This window comes from Panthera pardus, unplaced genomic scaffold, assembly GCF_024362965.1.
Source record: "Panthera pardus isolate Hobbes unplaced genomic scaffold, ASM2436296v1 HiC_scaffold_8, whole genome shotgun sequence".
Taxonomy (NCBI): Eukaryota; Metazoa; Chordata; class Mammalia; order Carnivora; family Felidae; genus Panthera; species Panthera pardus.
This window is the reverse complement of record NW_026527013.1, coordinates 157429301-157446020: the sequence shown is the minus strand read 5'-3', so window position 1 is coordinate 157446020 and position 16720 is coordinate 157429301. Positions and strand designations below refer to the sequence as shown.

The following is a 16720-nucleotide window of genomic DNA, read 5'->3' as shown; positions in this document are numbered from 1 at the left end:
GCAACTTAAAGGTAATGAGAGAAAAGTCTATAGAATTTCTCAGGGTTATTTTAGCTCCCTTTGCCATTTAAAACAGGAATAGGGGCGCCTGGGTGGCTCAGTGGGTCAAGTGTCGGACTTTGGCTTAGGTCATGATCTCACGGTCTGTGAGTTCGAGCCCCATGTCAGGCTCTGTGCTGACATCTCAGAGCCTGGAGGCTGCTTCGGATTCTGTGTCTCCCTTTCTTTCTGCTCCTCCCCCTCTCTTGCTCTGTCTGTCTCTCTCTCAAAAAAAATAAAAATAATAAAAATAAAAACGTTAAAAAAAATTAAAAAAAATTTTTTTTAACATTTATTTATTTTTGAGACAGAGAGCATGAACAGGGGAGGGTCAGAGAAAGAGGGAGACACAGAATCTGAAACAGGCTCCAGGCTCTGAGCTGTCAGCACAGAGCCCGACGTGGGGCTCGAACCCACGGACCGCGAGAACATGACCTGAGCCGAAGTCGGACGCTTAACCGACTGAGCCACCCAGGCGCCCCAACGTTAAAAAAATTTTAAACAGGAGTAGATATGGACACATTTGCTTCCTATGATCTAAATACTTCTCTTTTCATAAACTGCTCTAAAAATGTCAATGTGAATTTAGGCATAAGAAGTAACAGAAATTAGAGAAAGTTTTGGGATTGTGAAAGTAACACTAATCTTCCCTGAACTAGATTTATTGATAAGCAGTTGTTCGGAGTTGTTCAGTGAAACTTCCTTCTCCCTTCCTTGTCTTCCCATTACATTTTGTTGCCTTTATTATAGTTCCCTGAGAATCTATAATGCATCCTGTACATTTGCTTCAGTCTCTCTTTCTTCTGCCAAATTGTGAGCCTGGGGTATTAAGTGTGTTGGTTACTCACCTTATTATTCTGTTTGTGGCCTGGAACATAACAAGTATGAATGTTGAATTCAACCGATCCTTGACAAATACTATGCTGTGAAGTTGACAATTCACTCTATTTGCTAATCCTTAGCCACTGCGAAACTATTTCTTAGATTTCCTTATTAGTTGGGTGAATCACTTTTTATATAAAAAGATTTAATATATGTTAATTTTGTATAAAGATAATTGTTTTATGTACTCAGAGGGTAATTACTGATAGTTTACCATCTGTCTCTATTTTAATCAGTCTCTTCTGTCTTCCTATTCAGTTGTTGTATGCCGTGTTTTATATATGAGACCCAGTGTAGTTTTTGATGGTTTTGAACTTTGGGGTTTCAATATTTAGAAAATGTGCAGAATATTCTGTGATCTTCTTGAAGTTATGTTTGTGGCTTATTTGAATTTGGGTGTCCTTCCTCCTAAGGAAATATATATTGTCAATAATTGGTAAAATGAGAAGGGAAGGGGATTTTGTAAGTGCCAGAAAATGATGCAGTAGCTCCAAAGAGTAGTGTTTCTTCTGAAGGTGCTGGTGCCTAGGGTCTTTGCTGATCTTTGTGGCCCTAGTGACTTTGGTTTTAACAGCTGTGTGGGGACAGAGACAAGCTTTGGTTTGTTCGAGATGAGGAATTGGAATCTGGGACATATCTGCATTCACTGTCCTTGCCCAGGATAAAAAATAAAATTTGATCTGAAACCTTTTGGTAAAGAATATCTATCTATCAATTTATAAATTTTTTTAAAGTTTATTTATTTTTTTGAGAGACAGCATGAACAGGGGAGGGGCAAAGAGAGAGGGAGTCACAGAGTCCAAAGCAGGCTCCAGGCTCTGAGCTGTCAGCACAGAGCCCGACACAGGGCTCGAACCCACGAACTGTGAGATCATAACCTGAGCCGAAGTCAGACGCTTAACCGACTGAGCCACCAAGGCACCCCAAGAATATTTAAAAAAGAAGAAAAGAAGGAACTGATGATAAGATACTGAACATTTCTGGGAAAATTGGAAATGAGAGCAGTAATGACAACAAGAAAATAGTAGTTCGTGGGCTAAGAGAATTTCAAGGAACAACTGCTCAGTAGCTCCAAATCCTAGAGTGAAAGCAAGACGTAAAAGTCCCAGTTGGAGAGACAGCCAGTCTTACTCGAAAGTGTTGGTATTTCCCGAATTTTACTTTTGTGCCATCTCATAATTTTTACTGTGTGCACACATTACCTAGATTGTTACTTAATATTTTAAAACAGGCTTATGACATTATGTTTATGATTTTATTTTTAAAAGAAAATGGTTATATCACAACAACATATGGAAACCCATTCCTGCCATCAATAGAACACATCTGTAAAATTAATCGAGGAAGGGAACGAAGTGACAACTATGTCCTGTTGTCTCCTGTTGAGCATGAATCCTGTCTTCTCTTGTAAAGAAGGAAAATAAGCTTTGAGAGAGACTGAAGACGCCCAATACACTCCTCCCCTTTGATTTTATAGGAGGAATTAAGAAAGATGCAAAAAAGAAACACTGTCTTAGGCGATTCTAACTTGACCGTGTGCTGTGCAGGATCCCTTGCGGTATGTCGTACAGAGGTCACGGGCTGAATGTGACAGGTCCAAAGCGGGAAGGAAGCATTGACATTGTGCATGTCTGAGTGCCTACTTTGTGATGTTTATCATTTATGCGGTGCTGCTCTAAGCTTCTTATATTGAAATACTCTTTGTTTTTTCTATTTGAAGCTCTTTTAAGAGCCTGTGCTGATGGAGGTGCTAACCGCCTATACGATACCACGGAAGGAGAGAGGGAAAGGTATGCTTTCTTCCAGTCAGTGTCAAAAATACCACTAATCCTATTCTTGGGTTGGTTTTCTTCTCTCCTTGGTAAATGATGACTATTAATTTTACTTCGAAGGGAACGGAAAACCACCTCAGTGAGAGACCTGCTCTGCCATGTTAATATTATTTCTTTGTTTTGAATGTATCTCTTAGAATAACTAGGCCAACCATGTTATTTATTTATGTGCTTATTTATGTATTCATTTATGCTTAAAGTTTATTTTTGAGAGAGAGCGTGCACATGCGTGAGTGGAACAGGGGGGAGAGGGGCAGAGAGAGGGAGGCAGAGGGTCTGAAATAGGCTCTGTGAGGAGAGCAGACAGCCTGATGTGCGGCTGGGACTCACAAACCCTGGGATCATGACCTGAGCTGAAGTCGGACGCTAAACCGACTGAGCCACCCAGGTGCCCTGGCCAATCGTATTATTTAACAATCCCTCACTCTGCTGCTTGAAAAGTCTCATTAAGTAGCATTATCAAATATTTGTATCTAGGGGGACTTTGAACATTGACTAAAATAAAACCAGTAACGATTATTTGAGTTGTTACTCAGTTTAAATGAAAGAAAACTGGCCTTGTAAACAAATGATACATTCTGTTGTAGAAGCAAGGCTTTTGTATTAGTGTTAAGTAAAGCTAAATATAATTTAACTTCGTTACTTCTGAGTTATGCACCCACATATTTTAGGAGATAAGTTACTTATTTCTTTTTTTTAATGTTTATTTTTATTTCTATTTTATTTTTATATTTTTAACGTTTATTTGTTACTGAGAGACAGACACAGAGCACGAGCAGGGGAGGGGCCAAGAGATGGAGAGACACAGAATCAGAAGCAAGCGTCAGGCTCTGAGCTGTCAGCACAGAGCCCGACATGCGGCTCTGACTCACAGACCACGAAATCATGACCTGTGCTGAAGTCAGATGCTCAACCGACTGAGCCACCCAGGCACCCCAATAACTTACTTCTTAATGATTTGGTATCTGTACTGTCTGATTTCCCAGATCTTTGCATGATGAGCTATTTTTAGACAAGGGAATACGTTTGATGAAAGCAAATTTAAATCCAGCTCATTGCCAACATGTTTATGGTTCAACCTCCTGGCAAACATAAGAATTTATAGTCCAGATATGAGTAGACTAGCTGTGAAATTTAGTTCCGCTTCTATCATATGTGTTATTAAATGTACTGAAATGTTTATAGTTTGAGAAGTCACCTCCTTGCTGCAAAAAATAAAATAGAAATATTATGATTCAACAAATCGCAGGTGTGAATTAAATATATGTAGTTTGAAATGAGGTAAAATACATCTTTATGGCATCAGAATTTTTAACTTCAGCCTTCCATTGGAGCTGCTTTTTGAAAGCAGCCCGTTGCTTACAGGAGGAAAGCATGTTTTCTTTGAGACGGGCCATACTAATGTCTCGGGCCTGGATGCATTATCAAGAACTATGGCACTAGAGACAGCCTAGGAAACAATTTAAATTCTTAACACTTTATGGTTCTTTATTTTTGAACTTTATGGATTCCTCTGACCATATTCCCTAAGACCTGACATGGACAGTGTATGAAAAATACTCTAAAAAGTGCCTGGGCCAGTTGGTTCAGGGAAGAGCATGATACCCAGGAGGCCAAGATTAGGACCTGGAGATTGCATTTCATGCCCGTAGCCGGCTTGCTGGCGAGGGATCTGGTACTGAGTGCTGTTTCCCTACGGGTAGGTGTAGCTCATGAACATAATTACATGAACCAGAGCTGTGAACAGATAGTAACACAGTGCTTCCCAACTCTGCTCTGACCGTCAGAACCATCTAGAATGCTTGTGAAAAAAGTACAGATTTCCCTGCTGATTGCTTTTATTAGAGAGAACATTAGAACACCCTAATAAGAGAGAGAAATGTGAACTTTCATTCACATTTAAAAGCAAAACAGGTGACCAGGGTGGTGGAGTGAGTATCATCATTTTTGCCCAGATTTCAAAATAATCATTTCTAATATTCTTAACACATTTATCAGTAATCTTATGGAAGACTTCCAAAAAGATTTACATGATTTTATCTAAGAACCATTTGCCCGTATATGAAGATGCTCAATAATAAGATGTACTTTCTGTTCCTTTTCTCATTATAATAATGTGTTTGCAATGATTCATACTCAGATACTTAGGGACAAGGCTGGCCTGGGTAGAGTGTCTAATAGGGAGCTGAGTAAACTAACTGCCCCATGTGGGAATTGAATCCTTAAGAGTAAATCTCATTAAATACAAACCATAACCAGTTATGCTAATTGGATATAGGTGACTAAACGTGATTCCTATTTTTTCTCACATTTTTGTCAGAAAAGCAGAAAAACAGAATTAGAAAGGAGAAAACACAGGTTTTGAAAAGCCGAGTATGGTTTGTTTGTATTTGTTTATTTAATGCCGCATCTACAATGTAATACCTTATAATTATGCAATAAAACAGGAATGTGTAGAGAATCTTCTCCAGCTGAGGACAAAATGAGCTGTTCACACGTTTGAAATGGAAGGAAGGGAGACTGATGTAGACACCAAGAGAGGAGCAAGGGGAGGAAGAGATCCTGAGGAAGGACAGAGCTGAGGCGAACATCCGCAGTGACCCTATGTCTGATCCTTACCAAATGCATTCAGCTGTCTACACCATCTTCATAAATGTTTGTCGGGCTTTGTTTCAACTCTGAGAGGGGCCACTCCGTATTTATCAGGGTTGACTTTTCATAAAGAAGTCCGAAGTGTTTTTTATTGCTATGAAAATAATACATGATGATTTGAGCATATGTTAGGAGGTTGAGAGAAACAAAAAGGAGGCAAAAAAAAAAAGATCTGTTATTCCTTCCTAAGTAGTAAAGAGTTACATTGAGTCTTCCTATTGGTTCTGCTCTTTGGGAAGACAGAAAATGTGACTAATTTTTCTTGTTCAGGTGAATATAAGCTTGTAGAATGGAAGCGCGGTGGTGCCTAGAGAATGTGTGGGAGTATGAGAGATTCAACAAATATTTGTTGATAAATGAATATATTGTTGCAGTCACTCTGATCTCTCTTCCCATAAGGTTTTGAGTGACTTTGATTGACCCTCACATTTTAGATGAACGGATTACCTCTGCTCTGAGGACTGGCAGGTTCTGACTTGGGGGTGTGCTCAGTCTGGACATCAGACTGAGGCAGGTTGAAGACCCAGTCAGGGAATTGTAGGATGGGCACCGCCCATGACATTGGGGTCTTAGCTTTGGTTATGGACTCAAGATTAAAGAGGAAGACATTTTAGGAAGACGCCATACTTTGTACTCCCATACTTTTTTTTTTTTTTTTCTTTAGTTGAGGGGAAAAAAAATCTATTTGGTTAGCCACTTTCTCCAACCTTATTTTTTAAATCATCTGAACTATCCCCACTGATTTCTGATTTCAATGTAATATTGAGAGTGGTATATTATATCCTATATTATATATATTTTTTATGATGAAATATAGTTGATACACAATGTTACATTACTTTTAGTTATGCAACATAGTGATTCCATAACTCTGTTTCCATACTTTTTTTTTTAATGTTTATTTTCTTTTTGAAAGAGACAAAGAGACAGAACGAGACAGAGCGTGAGCAGGGGAGGGGCAGAGAGAGAGGGAGACAGAATCCGAAGCAGGCTCCAAGACTAACACGGGGCTCGAACTCACAAACTGCGAGATCATGACCTGAACTGAAGTCAGACGCTTAACTGACTGAGCCACCCAGACGCCCTTGTTCCCATAGTCTTAACTGACTGTTTTCCAAATCCCAGATATCTGTTTTTAGAAATGTGGGGTACTATGGTGGTATGTTAGATGTGTGGGCCAATACCCCCATTTCTGCAGCTTCAGCCTAATAATGAAGTCACATGTCTATATTTTGATAGGTGTCTGTGATTAAAAACTCGTTTGGTGGCTTCATAACATCCACCTCCTGCTTTCTGGCAAGTAGGTCAAACCCACCATTGATCTGAATCAGCATGGTAAAGCTCAGCCTTGTCAGAATAATCACAGGAGGCCAAAAGGAAAAAACAAATACGAGTGAGGCAGAATAAGATTTTCTAGGAGGATTTTATGAAGCCGATTTCGCTTCTTACCCCTTGTTGATAGATTTTGGAGGGTTTTGTTTTTCTAGTGACAGTTTTATTAACGTTAAATTAGATCAGGAAAGTGTAAATTGTCCACGTCAAAGAATATGAAAAGATTGTTATTTATGGGTACCAGGTGAACAGTAAGGATTATGGGAGAGTTAACCTCCGCCCTCCTCCCATACCCAGTCATTGCTATGTCTGCATCTTTCCCAGATACCCTAAGAGAACCACTTCTCCTCTCATCAGTTCCTAACCAAGGGTGGAGAAGTTGTTAACTATGCAGTAATTAACCACCTTTTCCACCAGAGGGAATATTACAAACATATAGAGAAGTACACAGACTATAATGATAGAGCTCAATGAATTTTTACAAAGGGGAGCACATGAACGAACAGTACTGAGATCAATAAATAGAGTATTAGCAGCATTGCAGAGGCCTTCTTCATGCTCCCAACCCCCAATTGCCATCTCCCCTCACAGGACACTGTCTGACCTACTTAATGTTAGATTCATTCTACCTATCTCTGGCCTTTATAAAATGGGAATATATTGAATTTTGACTGTGTGGCCTTTTTTTTTTTTTTTTTTTTTTTTTTTTTAGGGTATAGAATTGATAGCTCTTTGAACCCGAAAAATGGATTAAGAAACATTGCTATAGGTTCTTAGAATTGTGGTCACAACTAATTATGGTAGGAGGTGGAAGAAGTGAGGGAATCAAGTAGAATAGGAGAGGTATGGAGACCAACTAGAATCACAAAATCAATGCCACACGAAAGTTATTTGACGGTACGGGAAAAATAGTGGATATTGATGATTCTTTAAAAAAATACTTTTCAAGGGACGTCAGCATTTGTAGACCTTATTCTGTTAAAAAGTTGAGGTAAACTAATCAAAAATAAAATACAATTACAGTTAAAAATAAAATTAGCTTTTGAATGAGACAGGATCCCTCAAAAATATAATCCAGTGACAGAATTAAGAATGTAGCATCTAGCTTATGATTCATTCATTCATTTTATTCATTCAAACTTTTATTGAATAACTTCTCTGGTTAGATATTTTGATAGTTACTGTGAATATATAAATAAATGATTCCTGCCCATAAAAAACTTAGAGTGATACAAATAAAGAAGACATTAGTGTGCAATATGTAGATTATAAAGCACATAATGAGAAAATTCTAGTCCAGTGCGATAGGTTCTATGACAAAAACACAGAGAATGGACAGTTAATCCAGAATGGGCGTATTAGAAATAATCCCGAGGATCCTACTGGAGTGTAAAAGGTTAGGGACACAGAGTGGGTGTGTGTGTGTGTGTGTGTGTGTGTGTGTGTGTGTGTGTGTGTGTGTGTGTGTTTGTTGACTAGCAGGGAGAAGGGGAGGTTCTCCTGTCTCCTGGATAAAATCTAAACTCCTGACCTTGAGAATCAGGGTTTGTCTTTTACTTCTCATTTTAGCCAAGCTGTTTCCTCTGTTTTCTCCTTTGTCCTTTCTCCTTGCTACCTGGGCTACAGAAGAAACTTTGGGTTGTTATTTATTAGCATGTATAAACCAGAGTGCCTTCTATCTAGAAAGATTTTGCATGTTTTGTCTGAAATCACATGTAGAATACATCCCACCTATTTTCAGAATATTTTATATTTACATTGCATTCGAATCCCTATCTAAATGAGTCTTTTATCATGAAATGAAGATCCTTGCCTTTAAATTCATTGGTATTCTGAGAGCAACAAGAATCTAATGTTAAATGTGATAATTTCTTTGAATTGTGATTCTAAAGGGCATAGAGCCTTTGAAACTCATCTGTGTACTTGTCTGAGGGATAGCTGTGGATTTTGGTATCGTTAGTGTGTAAGGACTTGAAATGGGGTGTGGTGGTATGGTTTCCTGGTTAGTTTTCTCAGAATAATTGATGAATCCAGCATCCTGAATGGGAGATCCTACAGATGATCATATGAACATTATTCTAGCTTAGCTCAGATGGTTAAGGGCTGCTCTCTGTTGAATTTAAAAGATCAGCATCCAGTAAAAATTCCTTGAAATCACACAGATGACCCTTCACGTAAACAGTTGTTAACGTTGTGGGTTGAGGAGGAACTTGTGGGGCTCCTGCAGAAAAGGAGGGCTCATTCTTGATAGCTTATTCCCATCAGACCATTAATTTTCTCACACATAGAATTTCAGACTTCCTAGCTTTATATATTCTCGCAGCTTTCTTATCAGCAGATCAATACCACTTTTCTGAGCGATCAAGTAGGAATAAAGCTGACCTGACTCTAAAGCTTACTGTGCCCTGGCTAAACCAACTTCAGAATGGGATTTAAATAAACTGAATAATAAGAGGTTCTGATGTTACAGATTATCCTCCAAAGTCATTGTCGTTATCATTAAACCAGGCACCTGGCAGCAAGAATCAGACATCCTCTTGAAGGAAGCATTGACCTGTTTCCATAGGATTACCTTTGAACAATTTTGTCCTCTCTGTCCATTCACCGCAACAGCAGGATTTCCACGTTGGGAACTGTGAAGTGAGAGGGCACAGACTCCTTAGGTCAGGATTCAAAATCTGATCTGGCGACTTCATTACTATGACACTTTGGCCAAGTAATTCCACTTCCTTGAGCTGTAGTTTCTCTGTCTGCGACATTTCAAGGAGAGATCAGGATCTTCTGGAGTACTCAGCGAAATCATAATGAAGAAGTGTATTACTCGGGCTGGTTATACAAGAATTGGATAAACCAAGAGGGTGGAGGGTGGCTGTTCAAAGCTACGATGTGATGAATTACAGAATAGTTAAATGCGTGTATGATATACGTTTCAATAATAGCTGTAAATATTCTTTCATGGTTAGTGCGTCGCATGTGCTAACTGAATAGCTTCCAGCTCTTTTCATATTGTTGTTGAAATGAAGGAATACGGTGTTCAGCTTCTCTGATTCCTTTTTTTGTTTGTTTTTAGTCAGCTTTGTTCAGGTATAATTTCATACAATAATATCCACCCATTTTAAGCACACAATTCAACAAACTTTGAAGTAATCTACAGGTATATCCACTGGCAATCAAGATCAGAACATGTCCATCATCCCCAAAAGTTCCCTCATGTCCCTTTGCATCCGTTCCCAACTTCTGTATCCTAGCTCCTGCAGCCTTCTGGAATGTCCTATAAATGGAGTCATTCAGCTTGTTGTCTTTTGTATCTGACTTTTGTGACTGATCACATGCTTCTGAGATTGAGCTTGTGACTGTATCAGTAGTTTGTTCCATTTCTCTGTTGAGTGGTACTCCATTGTATAGGCCCACCAACAATCGTGTTTGTTCCCTCAAGGTAGTTGATAGACTTGATTCTTAAGAATTGTCTTTTTAGTTGGGATCTGTTACCACTTTTTGCAAGTGATTCTTTGGGAGGAATGTTAGTTCTTGTGGTCAGAACCAAACATAATTTTCAAAGTTGGCACTTCCACCGTGGAAGGGATATAAAGAGTAGCAGAGACTCATATAATGCCTATATTTGCTGTCTCTTAGTGAAAATCTTGCAAAAGCTTGCTCAGTACTGTTCGTTTTTTATGGAACGAGACAACAAATATAAAAATTGTTGTGGAATAAGTTGGTGTCAAGGATCTGAGCAGATACTGTGATCTCAATAACGTCTAATGTTTAGGACAATTGATTTCAGTCTCCCTGTGACTGTAATTTTCTGAGTGATTGGCCTTCATTTTAACTAATGCTCACGCATTTCATGGCATACTTAAAAAAAAATGTATACCTTCAGTATGTGTGAACACATATAGAAAGGAAACAAGTTTGTACTTGCTTAAGGAAAACCAAAGATCACTGGTTTACCTTGATTTCTTGTAAGCCTAGCCTTAAGCAATTATTTAGTCATTTGCTTTGACAAGTTTTCATTAAAAAGTATTTATGCCATCAAATTACTAAGTCTGTAAGCGTGTCAACATTATTGGGCCTTTGAATTAAAATGATGGAAGGTAAAAATGATTAGCACATTTAAAAGAAAATTTGTAATAGGAGTCTTTATTAAAGAACCCTACACAATAAACTGTGAGGACATATTTTTCTTGAATTGCTGATTGAATTAGTTTCCTAATATATTTTAGTCTGTTGGTTATCAAATGCTATAAATCAGAGATCTCAAAGTTATCCATGCATAGCTCTGAATCATTTGGGGGGATGTGGGGAGACAGAATATGTATGCAAAGATGCTATGTTTGTCAGATCATGCATGAAGTCAAAATAAATTTTCAGAGTGAAATCATTTTAAGCAGCCGCAGGAAGTCAGTTTACAACTAAATTTAATCAGAGGCATTGTTCTTTATGGCTATTCTATTTCATAAAGTATGTTCCTGACAAAACCCTTTTCCTTTCCTGCACTGTGGATGGAGCCTTCAGAAATAAATTACCTTCAGATGATTTTTCAGAGAAACCTGGATCATCTGTCAAAAGTTCTGAGTAACACATGGCTCTTTTAATTTTACTTTTTAAAAAGAAAGGAACCTGAATTGTCTTAGCACTTGTCAGTACAATGTAAGAGCTCATGTTTTTCAAGTTTTTTGTTTTATTTTCAGTATATTATAGATTGCTGAGTTAGGAGTAATAATTGAGAGTCACATATGTGTGTATGTGTATAAATATGTTGATTAAAAAGTTGTAGAATGGTCCTTCGCTGTCTGATTTTTCAGACTCGTTTCAGTGTGTGCGCATATGTGAGTGCACCCCCACATGCACCTAGATATTTCCTATTTCTCGTTATTAAAATTTTGGTTTTGTGTTATGAGACCAAGAATAAGCACAATAACTCCCAACAACAGGAAACAGTACTATTCGTTGACACATCGTTATGAGACGTGAAATTTGAGTGGATGCTGGATTTGTACCTGCGCCAGCTATGGGGACAGAAAAGTGACAGCTGGAATTCAGTGGGAGCAAGGGCTAGTTAATAAATTTTGTGGGAATATATCCAAATGGCACTTACACCAGGATAAGCTCTGGACTTTTACTTACAGTCCTGGCTTAGTGATCTGAGAGGTGTTTGACACTGTATTCCTTGAAGGCTCCAATTTTGTCTCTGGCCAGAAGTTGGAGAATATGCCGAAGAGTCTCAGAAAGGCTATTTAAAATACAACCAAAAACATTTTATCACTGCAAGAATAAAATCATTGTGTGTATGTATATGTGTGTATGATATATATGATGTAAATATCATATTTGTGTGTGTGTATGTATATATTATGTCTAATGTGCTTATCTCTGGATACTCTATCACTTCAGAAAGTCGGGGGAAGGGAACTTAAGTGATGAACAAGGAGACACTAGTGTATAAATGCCCAGGCTCATAGGAACTATAATTTGAAAAATCATGAACATTAAAGATGTTGACTTACCAATCCGAATTGTATGATTTGGAATTGCACTTAGTACTTTTCTCGAATGAGATTCGCCATGTTTTGCCTGAACTGTAGGCCCAAGAAGTTGTCGGTCCCACAGGATTTCGATCCATGAGCTCTGTTTTCAGCTTTGGATGCTTGGTTACGTCCATTTCTGCTGGATGCCGTGTTGGGGTGCCTGACACCTGGGACCTGCTCCTCAGGGCAGGAGCGGCCGTGAAGGGAGCACTTGTGTGAGCACTAGCACTCTTTAGCAATGGTTATTTAAAATATTGGTGCCATCTAGGGGCGCCTGGGTGGCTCAGTCGGTTAAGTGCCTGACTTCAGCTCAGGGCATGATCTCCCCATTCGTGAGTTGGAGCCCTAGCTTGGGCTCTGCGCTTAGAGCTCGGAGCCTGCTTGGAGCACTCTCTCTCTGCCCCTCTCCTACGTGCTCGCTCTCAAAAATAAGTAAACGTTAAAACAAATATTGGTGCCATTGAAATACCGATCCTACTTGGTCAGTTATTTTTCAAAACCATGGCAGTATACACTGAAAGGTCAAGGAATTAGTTTTAACATCACACGGAGATACTTTTTTATAGAACACCATGTCTGACCAACTTATAAAACCCTATTCTATAACAAAACCCTCTTTTAAAATTCTTTCATAAAATCCCTCTTCTGCTTTCTTCCAAGCCGTATACACTCCTTTCAAAACTCAGTTCCCTTGGGTTTCCCCAGAAGTCTTTGTTTCCTCAGACCTAATTCAGGATAAATTAAAATTTTCTAGGCAATAATTATGTATCATTGCATATTATGTTAAAATTATCTGTGGGTGTTTCTACTTAATTTCACACAATTCTTTGTTGTTGTTTTATTTATCTTGGGAAATAACTCTGGCACGTAGGACCCAATTTAACAAATAAAAGATGATAAATAAATATTTTTGTTTTCATTAAAAAAAATTTACGTTTATTTTTGAGAGCGAGAATGCGAGCAGGGGAGGGGCAGAGAGAGAGGGAGACACAGAATCCGAAGCAGGCTCCAGGCTCAGCATGGACTGTGCCACCCAGGTGCCCCGATAAATAAATAATTTTAATTGAGCAGTCTTACTCCTTTTTAGATAGCTTTCCCTGAAAATAATAATCATTTCCCCACAGGCCATAGATGACAAACCCTAAATAAACCTCAGTGAGGGTATTTGGTGGCTAGATTTCTTGCTTTACCAAGTGGAGTTCATTGTCCTTCTGAGATGTTCTCTCACCCGGTACTTCCCTTATCGTAACATTTATCACAACACGTTGGAACCACTTCTTTCCATGTTCCCACCCGCCTATAACCCCAGTGGAAAGCATTGTACTGTCTCTGGCTTTTTCACCATCTCATCCCCAGGAACTAGGTCACTATGTGCTTAATAGTTATTAAAGAATGATTAGACACGCTCTTCCATAAAAATTTAATGTCTTCAACTTTCACAGATTAAGTATGAAAGCATATTCCTGACCCAGTAAAGCAATTCTTAAAGTTACTTTTATTTAAGAGGAGAATCAGAGACTGATACTAAAAGCTCTTTTGTTAACGTTATTAGGAACTTCTTATTTAACTTTTTGTCGCATTGAGGGGTTCTGGTTGTAAAGAACAGAGGAACTCTGACCAATGTAAACAACAACAAAATCAGTCGAAAGTATTATAACTAACAGTAAGTGGAAGGACTGGAAAGTTGGGCTTGCGAGGAAATCTGCCAGAATCTAGAAACCAGATCCGAAGTTGCGTTTGTGTTCTAAGAGCAAGTGTGAGCTGGGCACCGGGTGCTGCCCCTGAATTCCCAGTGGCCTGTCTTTTCTTGTGTAAGGACATACGAGTGACTGACCCCCCTGAGGTGGCGAAGGGGGAAGACTGCCTGCGCCCTTGATGGGAAGGCTGACATACGGAGACCCCTGACTGGAGGCGGCTGTGCTTAGCACCAGGATCCACTCCGGGTTCGCTTCGGTGAACATGGGTAGGGACGACCAGATGCAAATACAGACACAAACGACATTTCCACAAATGCCCCCGCCCCCAGCGCTTTCTCTTTGGCTGCCGTGCTATCATCGTGGTTTGGGATCTTCTCAGGGTCTCTCGTAATCTGCATACTTCTGCTACCCTGGGTTCTCCTCTAACTTAAAGTTTACTGTGATGTAAAATGCCCCTCGATCTGTGATTTTTTTTTTATTCCTCACACTCTCGATGACCGTGAAAAGGAATTAAATGGTTACCTGTCATACATAGAAGTGATAAAAATACCTCCCGTGCGTTCTGAGAAATTTAATAACATTCCTCACAGACTTTTTAAAAAGGGTATATAGTATATGTACACTACCTCGGTTTTAGAAAAGCTTGCTTTTAATCAGATGATTCTATTTTCCCTGAACTCATGGTATCATGCGTTTTTTTTCTAAGTAAACTCCTTAAAACCCCACTCTTACGATTCATGATTTTCCTCTGGGACTTGGGATATTTTTTAGATCTCTTTTGCTTTTAAAAATATCTTCCTTTCCCAGGGCACCTGGGTGGCTCAGTTGGTTAAGTCTTAGACTTCAGCTCAGGTCATGCTCTTAGGGCTTGTGAATTTGAGCCCCATGCCGGGCTCTGTGCTGATAATTCAGAGGCTGGAGCCTGCTGTGTCACCCTCTCTTTCTGCCCTTCCCTGGCTCAGGCTCTGTCCCTTCTCTTGCAAAAATAGATAAACATTAAAAAAAATAAAAAAATATACACATATATATCTACATGTATACATATATATACGTATACATATACATATACATATACGTCTGTGTGTGTATATATATATATGTATATATGTGTGTGTGTATATATATATATATATATATATATGTACATATATATCTTCCTCTCCATGAATGTATAACCAAGACACATTTACATCATTGAGCATAAGGTTTTCTTTACTTGATCTGAATCTTTGTGACAATTAAGAGAATAACTTATTCTCCTAATTTGTACTCTATAAAAAGGATTCATTGCTTTAAAGGACAGCTTTGCTTTAATAATATGGTAATACAGATATTTAAAAAATTTCCTTGATTTGTCATTTTAAGATGAAATTTGCCCAGCTCTATTTCTTTTATTTCAAGAAAATTTAGGAGAGGTTTATAGATGGAAAAAAATGTTTTCTGACCTGAAGAATAGTACTTAAAAAGGCAGCTGAAGCTAGAAGCTTAGAATGCAGTTTTCTTTGTACTGCTCTCATCATGTTTTTTACTTCATGCAAAATTCACTTATTTATCACTAGCGGCCTCTAGTGTGTATTCAATTTGTTCCTGCTAGGCTGTACATTAGTAGGTTATTAGTAACTAGAGAGCAGTTCCTTGTGTTAGGAACAAGAAAAACAACCTCAATTTCTGTCATCTTCCCATTATATCAGTGAGTGAGAAGAAAAGTTTCACATAGTGGTGTGGTCTTATGATTCCTACTACCAATAATAGGGCTTTCGTGGTGAGTTTCCTCTGTGCAGTAGCTGTTCTCCAACGAACACTTCTGATGCGGTGCAGAGAAAGGGTTGATGGTTGTGGACGGCACTGATGCATTCTCACGCTTCAGTAGGATGGAGTCGTGAGGATACAGGTGGCAGTGGTTACCAAAAACAGCAATTTTAGCCAAACGTATATAGCAAAAGTCTGAACCAAACTGTGCTTTTTTTGTTCAATTTTAAACAAAACTGTATACAAGCAATCTCAACGAAATCATAATTATAAATGATAGCAGTAGAAAAAGAAATTCATTTAAATGAACCAAATCTGTACTATTTAGTATTTACCTTTTTTGATTACTGATGGAACTTTATTCTTTTTTCTTAACGGTATATCATCCCCTACCCTCACCTGCCTTCCTGCTTATAGAAGTAATATACAAGTTCATTGTAATGAACTTGGGGAATGCAGGAAGATGCAAAGAAAAAATAAAAAGAACCTGAAACACCGTGATTCTCACTATTCACATTTTTACATACCTTTTTCAGTTTCATATTTTTGTAAGCATGTTACTCTTGCTGTGTGTGCACATGTCATAAACTAGGGATTTTTAGGCATATACTTTTACATTATACCAGTTTATTTTATTTTTAAAAAATTTTTAAATTTAAATAAATTTTTAATTTATTTATTTTTGAGAGACAGAGAGAGACGGAGCATGAGTGGGGGAGTGGCAGAGAGAGAGGGAGACACAGAATCCAAAGCAGGCTCCAGGCTCTGATACTTTGGAAGGTTTATTTTAAACTTTCTTGAGGTAGGTCCAGAGCAACTTTTATTATGGGAATAATTTAGTCTTACTTTTATTTATTTTATTCATTTTTAAGAGAGAGAATACGCAAAGAAGGGGCAGAGAGAGAGGGAGACACAGAATGCAAAGCAGGCTCCAGGCTCTGAGCTACTAGCACAGAGCCTGATGCAGGGCTTGAACCCACGAACTGTGAGATCATGGCCTGAGCCAAAG

General features: G+C 38.5%; 1 protein-coding gene across 5 annotated transcripts in view; it reads left to right on the top strand.

Moving 5' to 3' along the window:
* TPK1 (thiamin pyrophosphokinase 1) overlaps positions 1-16720 on the top strand; it is a 347870-nt gene that overhangs the window by 140223 nt on the left and 190927 nt on the right. For 3 of the 5 annotated variants that reach the window (XM_019453103.2, XM_019453095.2, XM_019453096.2), the window contains exon 4: positions 2642-2711. The exons of the other annotated variants lie outside the window; for them this stretch is intronic. In XM_019453103.2, coding sequence (XP_019308648.1) covers positions 2642-2711 — 70 coding nt within the window. The remainder of the gene's footprint in view (positions 1-2641; positions 2712-16720) is intronic. 5 annotated transcript variants of the gene reach the window in all.